Source organism: Belonocnema kinseyi, chromosome 9 (genome assembly GCF_010883055.1).
Source record: "Belonocnema kinseyi isolate 2016_QV_RU_SX_M_011 chromosome 9, B_treatae_v1, whole genome shotgun sequence".
In the NCBI taxonomy this organism is placed as follows: domain Eukaryota; kingdom Metazoa; phylum Arthropoda; class Insecta; order Hymenoptera; family Cynipidae; genus Belonocnema; species Belonocnema kinseyi.
The window spans coordinates 69,994,722-70,008,919 of NC_046665.1; the positions used below are offsets into that span (position 1 = coordinate 69,994,722).

General features: G+C 28.9%; 1 protein-coding gene across 2 annotated transcripts in view; it reads left to right on the forward strand.

Moving 5' to 3' along the window:
- LOC117179795 (intracellular protein transport protein USO1-like) overlaps positions 1-13,246 on the forward strand; it is an 18,031-nt gene extending 4,785 nt beyond the window's left edge. The window contains exons 2-8 of one of the 2 annotated variants that reach the window (XM_033371908.1): positions 2,098-2,320; positions 2,390-2,882; positions 4,604-8,876; positions 8,991-9,077; positions 9,169-9,380; positions 9,550-9,621; positions 12,441-13,246. In XM_033371908.1, coding sequence (XP_033227799.1) covers positions 2,098-2,320; positions 2,390-2,882; positions 4,604-8,876; positions 8,991-9,077; positions 9,169-9,380; positions 9,550-9,621; positions 12,441-12,866 — 5,786 coding nt within the window. In that variant the 3' untranslated portion in view covers positions 12,867-13,246. The remainder of the gene's footprint in view (positions 1-2,097; positions 2,321-2,389; positions 2,883-4,603; positions 8,877-8,990; positions 9,078-9,168; positions 9,381-9,549; positions 9,622-12,440) is intronic. The other variant, XM_033371909.1, reaches the window with a different exon arrangement.
- The last annotated feature ends 952 nt before the right edge of the window (positions 13,247-14,198 follow it).

Genomic DNA, 14,198 nt, shown 5'->3' on the forward strand with positions numbered 1-14,198 from the left:
TCTTTTAAATGTTTCTCTTTTCCACGGAAGTGCTGCGAACGAAAATGCGAAAATTGAATTGGGAAAGAAATATCAAAATAGTCGAGGTTATATACTTCGAAAATGTATCTTTTTAAGTCTAACATTGCAGTTTTGAACAAAGGTAAAAAAAGAAAATTAAATTTATTAGAATGTCATGCAGGAAAGAATAAATGGGCTAGAGAAGCTGGAGTAAAATGTCCAGAACCGGCAATATCAAATATAATATTTAATAATAGTAAAATAAATAAATGAGTAATAAATAATTATCATAAATTGTACTAAAAATACTGTTTAAATTGTTTTTATAATAAAATAAAAAATAAACTTTAAAATACAATTATACGCATAATTTAATGTTTTTTTTTCCTTATTTTGATGAAAAGACAAGAAATTATATTTGTATTTTTTACACTTTAAAAAAAGATTTGTGTAAAATTACAAAGTTTCGGAAAATTAAATATTGTATCATTGTAAATATCACACATTCCACTGTGTGATTTCACAAAAGTATGTGAAATTACATCCTCTAGCGATGAAAATAAAAGGATCCTCGAACAGCAGTGTAATATTACACACTCGATAAAAATAAAATTACACATTCCCTTGTACGAACTTTACATTCATAAAGGAAAATTCAGTCGCAGCGTGTAAAAATACCATGCGTCGGTAAAATCACTTACTCGTGATTGAAAATTACATCGAGATTTTTAATTTTATCAAAGATCTTTAATTTTACCTTGGCGTAAACTGTAAAATTTTTGATTTACAATTAATTTAAAATTTAGAATAATCAATCAAATAATATGTGAATACGAAAGCGTCTCTCGTGTTCGTTGTTGATCGATGCCTCCATCCTTCAATTTTTTAGCATTTTTATTTTTAATGCGAGGAAATTGACAGCTATGTTCAACTTTTTTGAAAGCTTTCACACAAAGACCGAATCCGAGCTATTCCTATTTTGCCTTTTACATTTTCTGCTATTGGAACGGAAAAAATGCGGTTATTCAAAACGTATATTTCATATTTTTTTACGGAATATTTAAGCATCAAAAAAATTCCCATAGTATCTTATGTGTTTTAGGTAAGTGGTAACGCGTCCGGCTTGTGTTTCTTCAATATCCATGAAATTGTTCGAAGTTTGAGCTTTCGCGTGTTCGAAACCTGTCGCCCTAATAAATTTTATTTTATTCTTTCACATAATGAATTTTACATTTTCTCATGTAAAATTATCGGTCGAATTGGAATATCACAACATATTCGTAAAGTTACTCCGATACATGAGGGTCCTTTTATTTACATCCACCAGAGATGTAAAATTCAATAGATTTTTTTTACAATGTATAATATGTTTAGGATCAAATTTGTAAATGATCTAACCTAATTAGTGTTATTTTTAATAATTGAAATATGCCGAATTCAATTTTGAAATTTTTTGTCGACATACTTAAGCGAATGTAACTTTCATTTCTTATCCTTCAAAAATTCTAAATTAGATTTAGAAATGTATACTTACAAGATTACTTGAGATAGATGCGAAGTAAATGGAAGTAAATAACCTTGACAATTTTGACATTTCATCACGAATTCAATTTTTTAATCTTCGATCGAAGCGCTTCCGTGGAATAGAGAAACAATTTTTAAAAAACTCATATACATAGAAGTCGATGAATACCAAATATGTGTTGATACAACATTATTTCAGCCGAGGCTTCAATTGATCTTTTTTAGTTTCAAAATTTGTCTCTTGTTGTAGAAAATTTGTCTTCTTGGTTGAAAATTCAACTATTTGCTTAAAAATGTATGTATTTTGCTGTGGATTTGTCTTTTCTAGTAAACAATTAATCATGCTGATTAAAAGGTTGTATTTTTGGCCTAAAATTCACCTGTTTTTGTAGAAAGCTAAATGAATTTACGAAAAACTTTAGACGGAGAAAATTAGGTAAGTTAGAGGGGATGAAGGGGGGTGAAACTTACGTGTCCTAAGAAAGGGGGATAAGTGGTTTGAAATTTCAGAACACAAACTTTAGTTAATTTATGCATGGCCACTTCAAAGTTGATAAATATCCTTCTGCAAAGGTATTAATGTTGACGAGGCTTTAAAACCTGATCCTCTAATTGTCCACTATCGAGAGGAAAATTTAAGACTCCAAAATCTTACTGAAGAATTGGAGGATAAAGTGAAAGACCTCGGAGATACTTTGGATGAACGTGATTATTCTGAAGATCCTTGCGAATCAGTAAAATACATCCGCGAGAAAATGAAGGATCTTCGTAAACATTTTGTTGATGAAAAGAAACAGTAATTATTTTACCTCAGTAATTTTATACGGCCACTGTTAAATTAAATTAAATAAATTAAATAATTTAGATTAAGAGACAAAATAGCAGCCTTGAATCTGAAGATTGCAGAAATAGATGACGACTCTTCGTGCTCAGCTCTGAATCGCCTTAGAGCAAAACTTCGTGAATTGATGAAAGGTGGACAGAGGGCTGATCAGCAAGTTTCGATAGTTGTAGAAAAATCGATAGAAACGATGGTAGAGCTTTCGAAAGGCTGCGAAGATTTAAAATCCGAAAACGAAAACCTTTTGGCTCAATTAGAAGCTCTTAAAAAAAAAATGGCACCAGACGTTTCTGAACTACATGATAAAATCAAAAAATGTGAGGCTCTTATTGCTGATTTAAAAAGACAACTTGTTGAACAGGATGAAATAATTAACAATCTGGAGAAAAAGCTTTTTGATGAGGAAAGAGTTTCTGGGCAGCTTGAAGAAGATTTGGACAAAACGAGTGTTAGTCAAAAAGCATTGATGAAAGAACTTGCTGCTATGAAGGAAGAATTGAAAAAGAGGGACGAAAAGGTTTTACGCTGTTTATAAATATTAGATTTATCAATTTAAAATAAAAAGTTTAAATGAGTTATAATTTGTTAAAATTTGAATGATAATCAGACTAACATTACAGATTTTGAAATCTTGGTATGCTAAAATTCCAAACTACTCAACTTTGAGACTTGAATTCTTTCAGCTTAAAATTGTACACCATAAGGTTGCCTAATGAATTCGAAAGTATCGAACGCTTTCGATATCTTTAATTATACAATTACGATGAACTTTGATTAAATTGACATTAACATTATTTAATTCAGCTAATTAAAAAAATAGCACGATTTAAAAAAATTTTAATTTTATGATTTGTTTAGTCTGCATGCTTCCCATCTGAAATTATTTTCTTTTCAGGCTTGAAGTGAAAATTCTTCAAATTGGAACTTTTTAGCTTGAAATTTAAATATTGAGTAGTTCCATCATTTATGCGTTTGATTTAAAGTTGTTAAACTTTTGCTTACTTTAATTTGAAATTTGATAAATTTGAAGACTGCATTTGAAATATTTTTTTTCAAAGCTTAAGCATTAATTTCATAATTTTTGTATTTATAGGCCTTTTTTTAAATTTCGTAATTAAAAAAATTATTAAAAATCATAACAGGGTGGTTTTTAAACCGGGAAACTGGGAAATCCGGACAATGACAGTGATTTTACTTTTTCATCTTGAATCTTACTTTAAACTTGTTCTATTTTAGATCTTTATTTCTAAACTTATATTTTTTATTTTAAAATAACTCTAAATTAATCGATTCACAATCAAAAGCCTTTTATTAAATAGAAAATTCGATTAAAATATTGTTTCAGTTTAAAATATTTGATTCTTAACTTCTTCAATTTTAAATGTTTTAATTAAGAAAATGAACAATAATTTAATTATAAGAAGTATTTGTCTGTTAATTAGAAACGAGTAATTACAAATTAATTAATTATTCAAAACTACCCAATTTGAAACTGAAAATGTTTGCAATAGAAAGTATTAAATTGTTAATATTTCAAAGGGCAACATTTACAAAATTAATTTAAAACTTGAAATGTTTTCATATAATTTAAAATATAATGTATATTATTACAGATTCCGACCAAATAAATTAAGAAGGTTTTAAAGAAATGTAAAATGTTTTAAAAGAATAGAAAATTTTCTTAAAACTCCAAGAAAATTAAAATTGACTTTTTTTTCGAAAAATTAATTTTGAGAGTACTTAATGTTAATTTATTTGAAAGTAATTATATGCAAAATAATTTAGCTTGTAATAAAAAAGTGCTTAGTTTAAAGAAAATTTTGATAGTTCAATTTTTAATTTTTCTAGTTTAAAGTATCTCAAATTATATAATTTTGAAAATTTACAAATTTATGGATTCAGTCTTCAATTAGAGCATTGAAAATCATAACGTGGAATTATATTTTTGAACTAAATGTGAATCTTTAAACTGCACTATTTATAAAAATTTAAAATTTTGTTCTACTTTGAGTCCTTTAATTTGCAGTTCAGTTTCGATTACTTAAGTTAGAAAAGATTTTTACTCGAATATTTTAATTTTATTGACCTTGAAAAATGTCTAAAACCCAGGAAATGACCTGGGATTTTTTTCATTAATTAAAATGGCCATCTTGCCTAAGCTTTAAATTATAAAATATGATGTTAATTTTTTTTGATTTTGAATTGTATAAATGCGAATCTAATTTTTTTGATTTTCAGCTCACCAAACTTTTGCGAAATTTAAGAAGTTCAGCTGTTAACCTTTTGGGAATGGAGAAATTGACAGGTGAAATTGAAATACTTAAACCTCAGCTTTACAATACTGAAATAGAAAGGAATAAACTTTTAGAAGACCTGGGGAAAATTCGAGGCCTCGTATCGGAAAGAAATGATCAAATTTTAAAAATTTTGGAACAAAAAGAAAAAATGTCCGGTGACTGTAAAGCAAAACTACTTGCAATGCAGACAAGAGTAGATACTTTATTGGATCAAGAAATCCTACTAAGAAAAGAAATCCAAGACCTAAAAACAAAAATCAAAGAATTGGAAGATGAAATTGCAGGTCTACGAGCAAAGATATCAGAACTGGAACAAAAAAGCAATGAAAATGATGATCTTAGCAAGAAGATTCAAGATGTTGAGGACCAGCTTGCTAAATTAAGCGCAGAACTTACTTCAGCTCAAAATTGGGCAAAAGAACTTGAAAGTGAAGTGAGCGATTTGAAGTCTGAGAAAGAAAAATTATTCAAGAATTTGACTTATTCTGAGGCTGAAGTTGAAAAAATAAAAAAATATTTGGAAGCTGAAAAAGCTGTCAAGGAAAGTCTTTTTAAAGATCTTGAAGCATCGAAGGTAGATCTTGAAAAATTGGAACAGGAGAATAGAAATTTGAAATCAGAAAATGAGAGCTTGAAAGACAATCTTAAGAAGTTAGAAGAGGAAATAAAGTTTTTTAAAGAAGAAAATGAGATGTTTAAGGCAGAGAATAGTAATATTATTGCAGAGAATCAAAAGCTTAAAGAAGATACTGAACAGATGAAAGTAGAAAATGCAAAATTGCAAGCAGGAATCCAGACATTGGAAAATGAACTCATAAATCTAGAAGCTGAATTGAAAGCGCTTAGGGAACAAAATAAAAAATTAAGTGAAGACTTAGAAAATGTGAAACGAGAATTAGAAAAATCATTGAATGAACTGACAAGCTTTAAAGAAGAGAACGAGAAGTTGAAAGCTGTTCTTGAAAAGATAAGGGACGATTTAGAAAAGTCAATAAAAGATAAGGAGGAACTTCAATCTAAAATTGATGATCTTAATTCTGTGGTTCAGAAACTCAAAGTCGAGAATGATAAATTAATAAATGAGAATAATAAATTAAAGGAAGACGTGGATCAATTCAAAGCTGAATACAAAATGCTCGAAGATGAATGTCAGAATATGAAAAAAGAAAATGGAAATGTAGCTAAATTAGAAATGGAAGTATCAGCTGTTAAGGAGCAAAATGAAAAGTTGAAGGCTATGGTTGAAAAGATGAATGGAGAACTTGAGAATTCACGAATAGATAATGAGGAGCTCGAAGCAGAAATTGATAGTCTGAATTCTGAAGTTGATAAACTAAAAGTTGAAAATGATAAAATTTCGAAAGAAAATGATAATTCAAAATCCAATGTTGGTCAGCTAGAGGACGAAAATCAGAAATTGAAACATGAAAATACAAAACTAAAAGATAACTTAGAAAAATCGAACTCCGATTTAGATAAACCGAAAGCTGATTTGGAAAAGCTAAAGTTTGATTTTGATAAATTGAAGTTAGAAAATGAAGAATTAAAAGAAGATCTAGAAAAAGTGAAAGCTCAGGCCAAAAACTTAAAAAATGATTTGAAGAATTTGTCAGAAGAATTGAACAGGGTCAGAAAAGAAAAAGACAACTTTCAAGAAAAATTAAGAAATCTTGAAAATGATTTAGACAAATTGAAAGCTAAGAATACTAATTTGATTTCAGAATGGAAAAAAGCAAGAGATGATAATGAAGTATTAAAAATTGAAATGGATTCTTTGAGGAACGAAAATTCCAAGCTTGAAGCAGAAGGAGATAGTCAGAAGGAGGAAAAGAATAAAGCAAATGAAGAGTTGCGATCACTAAAAGATCAAAATGCATATATGTCTAATGACTTAGATAATGCTAAATCAGAAATTAATTATTTAAAAGGGGAATTCGATAAATTAAAATCTGAGTTGGAGTCCTTAAATAGCAAAAAGAAAGCAGCTGAAGATGAATTGAATGCTTTGAAAAATGAGTTGAAAGATTTTTTCACAAAGTTTGATGAACTCAAGGATGAGAATAATCGTCTTAAGTCAGAAAGGGAAAGTCTTCGAAAGTATTTAAACGATATGAAGAACGATTTTTCGATATTAGAAAAAGAAAATTCTGAGTTCAAAAAAGAACTCGCTAAATTGAAATTAGAATTATCTAAGATTATAGCTGAAAATGTTAATTTGAAGGCTCAACTTGCTGAAATGGTAAAAGATTATGATAAATGTCAGGCAGATAATTGCGTACTGAAAAATGAAATTGACAAGTTAAACGCAGCAGTTGAGAATCTAAAGAAAGAATTAAGCAAGTTTGATGCGAAGAGAAAAGAACTTGAAGGTCAAGTCTTGTCTAAAGAGGACGAGAAAAATAGTCTGGAAGGAGAAATTAAAGATTTGAATAGAACATTGGAAGCTGAAAAACTTGAGAAGGAAGCAGCTTTGAAAAAAGTGAAAGAACTCAATGAAGAACTGCAGCTTTTGAAAGTTGAATTGGAAAAGTTGAGATCTGAAAATGATCAGCTCAGGGCAGAAGCAGATGATTTGAAGAAACAATTAATTTCGAGTATAGATGAATTGAATAAAGCTAAGAGTGAAATTTCAGCTTTGAAAGATGACAATAAGAAATTGAAGGACCAGAGTGATACCTTAGCTAATGAAAGTGAAAAGGTGAGTGGGGAGTTGAACAAGTGGAAAGCTGAATCTGAAGCTAAACGACACGAAAATATGAAATTGAAAGGTGAAGTTGATAAGCTGGGGGCAGAGAATAATAAGCTCAAAAATGAAATTGATGGTTTAAAGAATGAAGTAGGTGGACTTAAAAACGATAATAGTCAACTTAAAAATGAATTAGGAGCTGCAAAAAGTGAGCTTGATAAGTTGAAATCCGAATTCAGTGCTTCGAAAGCTGAAAATGAGAAACTGAAAGCGGAAATTACTAGTTTGAAGTTTGAAGTTAGTAGATTAAATGAAGAAGTTAGTAGTATAAAAGCCGAGATGGAGAAATTAAGAAAATCCTTGACTGATGGAGAAGCTAGGATAAAAAATTTAGAAGGCCAGCTTGCGTCTATAGAATCCGAAAAAGCAAAACTTGTGATAGAATTGAATGGTTTGAGGAATGAGCTTGACAAATTGGAAAAGGAATTAACATCTGATAAAAGTGCTCTTAAAGAAGCAGATGGTTTCAAATCGGAATTATCAATGATGAGAGGTGAATTAGAAAAATCTAGAGCAGAGAATGAAAAGTTCAAATCTGATTTGGAAGCATCGAAGCAGAAAGTTGCTGAATTAAAAAATGATAACGGAATTTTAAAAGCAGAGGTGGAAAAATTAAGAAACGAATTAAATATTTTGAAGAGCGAAAAATCAAAGCTTAATGATGATGTAGATAAACTAAAAAGTAATCTAGAGAAGAAAACGATTGATTTTAATTCTTATAAAGCAGAACAGGAGAAGGAATTGAATAATTTTAAAGCAGAGAATGATCGGTTGAAGAAAGATCTTGCAGATATCCATATGAAGGTGAATGTGGAAGATCGGCTGAAGAGTCTTCCAGATGGTAAAGCAAAACTGGAAGCAGAAGTGGCAGATTTAAAATCACAGTTGGGAAAGTTGAAGCAAGATATAATGGTTGAAAAAGAAAATAAAGAAGCTTCTAGGAAAGAACTCGAGGCGTTGAAAAATACTTTAGCTGATTTGAGAAATGAAATTGGAAAATTGAAGGATGAAAATGAGAAGTTGATACTAAAGAATGCAAATTTGAAGAAGCAGATTGATAAGCTGAAAAGCGAAGCTGAAAAATTGAAAGGAGATTTTAATTATTGTGTGGCTGAGAATGAAAAGTTAAGAGCTGAAATTCATAAATTGCAAACAGGTTTAGAGAAGCTGAAAGCAGAGTTAGAGAAGATGAAAGTAGAGAAGGACAAGATGAAAGATGCACTTGAAATATCAAAAGCAGATCTAGAAAAATTGCATGCTGATTTACAAAATGCAAAGGGAGATGCTGATAAATTGATGTCTGAAAATAAAAAGTTGAAGCATAATGCTGAATCTAATAAGTGGAAGGAAGAATTGGAAGAGTTAAAAGTGGAACTTGCTAAAGCAAAAAATGAAGCTAATAAATTTAAAGTAGAAGCTGATAAGTTGAAAGCTGAAGCACCTAAAGGTCGAACTGGAAGGGTACCAGGTAATATATGCAGCATCTTTGCGTATTGTTTTTAATAATATTTCAAGAATTAGGAATACTTTTGGTCTGTAATTTGTAATTGAATTTTTAAATTTGAAAATCGTCCTGAAAAAGAAGAAATAAAAATGTCTGACGACGAAAGTGGTGATTTTATGAAGTCCAATGAGATTTTAAGGAATAGGATGCAGGAACAAAACGAAGGTGTATTTTATTTCAGATTAGCTGTTAATAGTAAAATGAAGGTCGGTTTTTTTTTCTAACGATAGGGTTTTTAACTTATGATTTTTTAAAGCTATTGATCGTGTCAGAAAATTCATTGGTTTCGTGGAAGGCAAACATTCATCAAAACCTTTGATGGCTGAGAATTATAATGTGGATGATGATTCTGGAGGTTGGATAGTACCAGCAGTAAATGAAGTAATGAAAAAGTCACAAAAACTGTCAGAAAATATTTTCAAAGCCGAGAAAGAAATTCAAAATCTCGAGGCTTTTCTTCATCAAAAGGTTAGGCTCTATTAATTTTTAATTCATCCATTCATTGTGATGTTTTAATGAACTGTAGAAAGATTTCACATATCGTCATATTACCGAACATTATTATAATTTCGTCAATAGATGTTACTTCAGAGAGTATTAATTAAAATAATGGCCATAAATTGTTATGTAATTATAGAATTTTGGTGATTCGGAATCTGTGGTTCCAGAAGGACCTAAAGGAGATTTTGATGCTGATTCCTGGTTGGGTGTACGTATAGCTTATTGTTTTAATAAATTTTGAATAAATAAATAATATAATTATAAAACCTACTGAATCGTTTTTATATAAAAAATAGCATTTTATGACGAAAAATACTAACATAAGCTATTATTGTTGAAATATTGCAAATACTCTTTTAAATATAATGATGTTTCATAACCAATAGCAATTGTTGGTACACAATGATGACAAAACGTGCCAAAAAATTGCTTGAAATTGTAAATATTTTTTTAAATTAAATTTTTTTATTTAAGATCACCTGAAATTTTTCAAAAATTCTAAATTTACTTTGAAATCTATAACCCAAAAATGTTAAAATTTTTTGTTTTTTTCTTTGTAATCTAAAGATTTTTCATTAAAAATACCTATTTTCGGTATATGTGGCAAATTTTTTTGTTTGAATAACAATTTACAACGCAAAAAAAAATAACAAAAAATAGTTCAATATTGTAAATTATCTTCGAAACTTTATAAGTTTTGATTATGATAACCGATATCGGGTAAAAATATTACCATAACATTAAATTGTTCAAAAATTGTACATCGTCTATAAAAACTGTAGTGATTCTCTTTTGAAATATTATGTTTGAAATTAAAAATTATTTTTGTTACAAAATACCAATTTTTGGTGTAAAACGCTAATATAACAAAAAATTGTGCAAAGTTTTGAATATTCTTTAAAATATACCTTCCTTTTTTGTATTATTATTATTACACCATTAGGCCATTTCCCTTTCGGGGTAGGCGTGACTCACTCGGTAGAGGAAAGGAGAAGTGTGTGGAAGGGATAGAGAATTTTCATATTGATCGAGAATTCTCGTGTTATTTAGGTAAATAACACGTACGTTCCGCAACACTGCTCCGACCCAGATTGTTGATCAATCTCTCTAGCAATCACCCCAGGCGAAGAACCTCACGAAGTCGTTATGTAAGGTTCCCCACTTGGGTCCATTAATAGCCAAGGTTTTTGTTTCAGGTGTCATTCACTCTACTGACACTCTTTTTATTAACTATTTGCCGTCATACTTTCCTATCCTGGAATACTTCTCTAGCTTCTTTTATGTCCATGCATTTTTTCATGCAGGCTCTCGTTTTTTGTGACTTCTTATGTTTCTTTTAAGTAGGGTCTCATTCACACATTCTTACCATTCTTTTCGTGGTCTACCTCTGGGCACGCTGCCATTTACTTTACCTTGATACACTTGTTTCGTTAGTCTTTCATTTCGCATTCTCTCAACATGTCCGAACCATCTTAATCGATTTCTTTCCCATGTGTCTACTAGCGTCTCTTTTGCACCACATTCTTTTAGAATTATCTCGTTACTTACTTTGTCCATCAGGGTTTTCGCGCATATTATGCGCATGAATCTCATGTCAATTGCGTTAATTTTACTCTTATCTTTTTCTTGATAAGTTCATGTCTCGCTACCGTATAGTACAGTCGGTACAAATATAGAATTATGTATTGCCATTTTAGCTTTATTTGATATATTTTTACTTCTGATAAGGGACCTGCTCTACCAATAACCTTCTTACCTTCGTTTATGCGTCTATCTAATTCCTCATCTATCTTCCCGTCCCTAGTAAATAAGATACCAAGGTATACGAACTTATCAACTTGTTCAATTCTCTCATTATTTAATAAAATATCGCATAGTGTTTTCTCACTCTTTCCTTCGAACACCATAGTTTTTGTTTTATTTTCGTTAATATTGAAAAATACCATTTTCCGATGAAAAACACTAAGATAATCCAAAATTATTCAAAGATTCTAAATCTTGTTCTTACCATTATTTTTGTATAAAATACAAAATTTTAAAACATTAACGTGACCTAAAATTGTTAAAAAGGTGAATCTTCTCTGAAATATAATTTGAATGATGTTTTTTGCTTTAAAATATCAAATATTGGTGTAAAACGCTAACGTTATCTAAAACTGTTAAAAAATTATGAACCTTTAAAATCGAATGATTCTTGTTTAAAAGAAAGATTTCATGTGAAAAACGTTAATATAACCTGAAACTAGCGATTACAAATCTTTTTCGGAATATAATGATTTTTCTTTTAAAATACCAATATTTGGTGTAAAACGCTAAAACAACTTGAATTTATTAAAAGATTTGAATTTTCTCTTAAAATCGATTTTCCTTTTTTGTATTAAGAGAAGCATTTTCCGACGAAAAACACTAACATAATCAAAATCTATTAAAATATTTTGAATCTGGTTCAAGTTATAATGATTTTTGTTTTAAAATACCAAGTTTGGTATAAAACGTTAACATGGCCTAAACTTATTGAAATATGTGAATCCGTTTTGCAATATAAATTGAAAAAATAATAAAAATACACATTTTCGGAGAAAAACATTAACATAATAAAAACTGTTAAAAAGATGCAAAATCTTGATTTAATTATAATTGTTTGTTTTGTTTCGAAATCTAATGATTTTTTTTAAGAACGATACAATTTAGAAAGTACGCTTACAAAACTGAAAAACGTAAATTTTAAAAAACTTTTTAATCTTTAAAATCTAATATTTTTGTTGAAAAGTCTTCTCATAAACTTTATGATTTTATGTTTGGTTAAAAAAGCACACTAATTTCGAGCAAAAGGCACTAACATAAAACATCAATAATATTTTCAATAATTTAATAAATAATTTAAAGTTTGAATTTATCATAAGTAATGAAAAGCCAATCAGGTTTTCAACAACAATGGCTCAGGGATTTTCGACACATATAATTATATCTTTTTAAAATAGGATATCTGAAAATAATTATTTCTTAATTTAAATTTGTTTATTAAAGTCTTTAACGCTGACGCAATTGGCCGAGCTTCACGATAAGATTTGTCTGCTTACTGCTTCAATGGTTGAAATTGATCACAGTCCTATTGGTTCAGAGAGAACATTTCCTGAAAATAAAATAGAGAACCAACATATTCCTGAAGTATCAGAGAATTCTTTGGAAATAAATTATGAAATCCTAAATAAAAGAATTGCAGCTTTACAGAAGCAGATCTCTCAAAAAGAATTAGAAGCTTCGAGAAAGATGTATGAGATGAAAAATATCCTTCGTCAAGAGCAAATGCAGTTGATTAGGATTTCTGAAGAAATGACTCTAGAGAAAAAACGAAATTTAGCACTTCAGATGTCTATTGATCAAGAGCCTTGCTGGACAAATAATTGTATAGGCGAATGCAGAGGAGATTTTGACAATCTTAGAGAACATTAATAAGATTTTAAATTCTTAATATATTTAATCAATAATATTTTTAATTTATCAAGTCTTTTATTCTCTTTTGGGGTTATCCATAAACTACGTTACCAATTTTAGGCTCTTTTGACCCTCTTCCCACCCCCCTCGTTGACAACCATATATATATGCTGAATTTTTAACAGAAAAGATTAATTTTCTAACCACAAGGAGGATTTTTTAAGAATGTATATTAATTTTCTAGCGAATAGTTTAATTTTCCACTTACAGAGGATACATTTCTGACGAACAAGGGAAAAGTACAATTTTTAGAGAAGAAAATGAATTCTCAGAAAAAATATATATCTAAGAAAAAATTCACTGTGAAGCCAAAGAGTTAAATATTACAAAAAATAATAATTTTTAACAAACTAGTTTATCTGCGAACGAAGCAGTTGAATTTAAATGCAACAAGATACATTTTTAACTAAATAGTTACATTCTTAAGCAAAAATATGAATTTTTCAGCATTAAGATTAATTTTATTAAAAAAACGAGTTTTCCATAAAATATATTATTTTTAAAATGAAATTGTTGATGTATCAACCGAAATGGCGAGTTTTTTATAATATGGTTTCATTTTCAACTCGAAAATATGACTTTTGAATAAAAAGGTTAATTTTCAATCGAATAGTTTAATCTTCTACGAAATTGTTCAATCCTTAACATAAGCAGATTAATTTAGAATCAAAAAGTTGCACTTTTATCTAAAAAGTATTAATTTGCAACCAAAGACTAATTTTTGACCAAAAAAGAGGAGTTCTTATTAAACCCCACCATTCTTCAAATATCAATTTTTAAATAAAAATAACAATTGTCAAAACAAAATGGAATTGTTCCATTATCAGTTAAGAAAAATAATTATAAAAAAATGAATTTAAACAATCAAATGAAATTATCCCCAAAAAGATTGAAATTTCTAGCCGGGACGATTAATTTTCTGTAAAGTTGTTGAATCCTTAACCAAACCAGAATAATTTAGAGCAAAGAAGTTGCATTTTTGATAAAAAATTATGCATTTTCAACCAAGAAAATTTTTTGCGGGCAAAAAGACGAATTTTTAACAAAATACATGAATTTTGAACTAAAAAAGATCAATTTTCATCCAAAATTGGAAAAATTATATCGTTATTAAGAAAATTAATTCTCAGACAAAAAAGAAGACTTTTTAACAAAACACCCTCATTTTGATCAAAATTGTTGAAGTCTTAAGCTAAAAGAATAAACTATCTACAAAAAAGATGATTGTTTAAAGAAAAAATATGAGATTTTAACAAAAAATATAAGGTTTTACCAAAAAGTTAAGTTTGT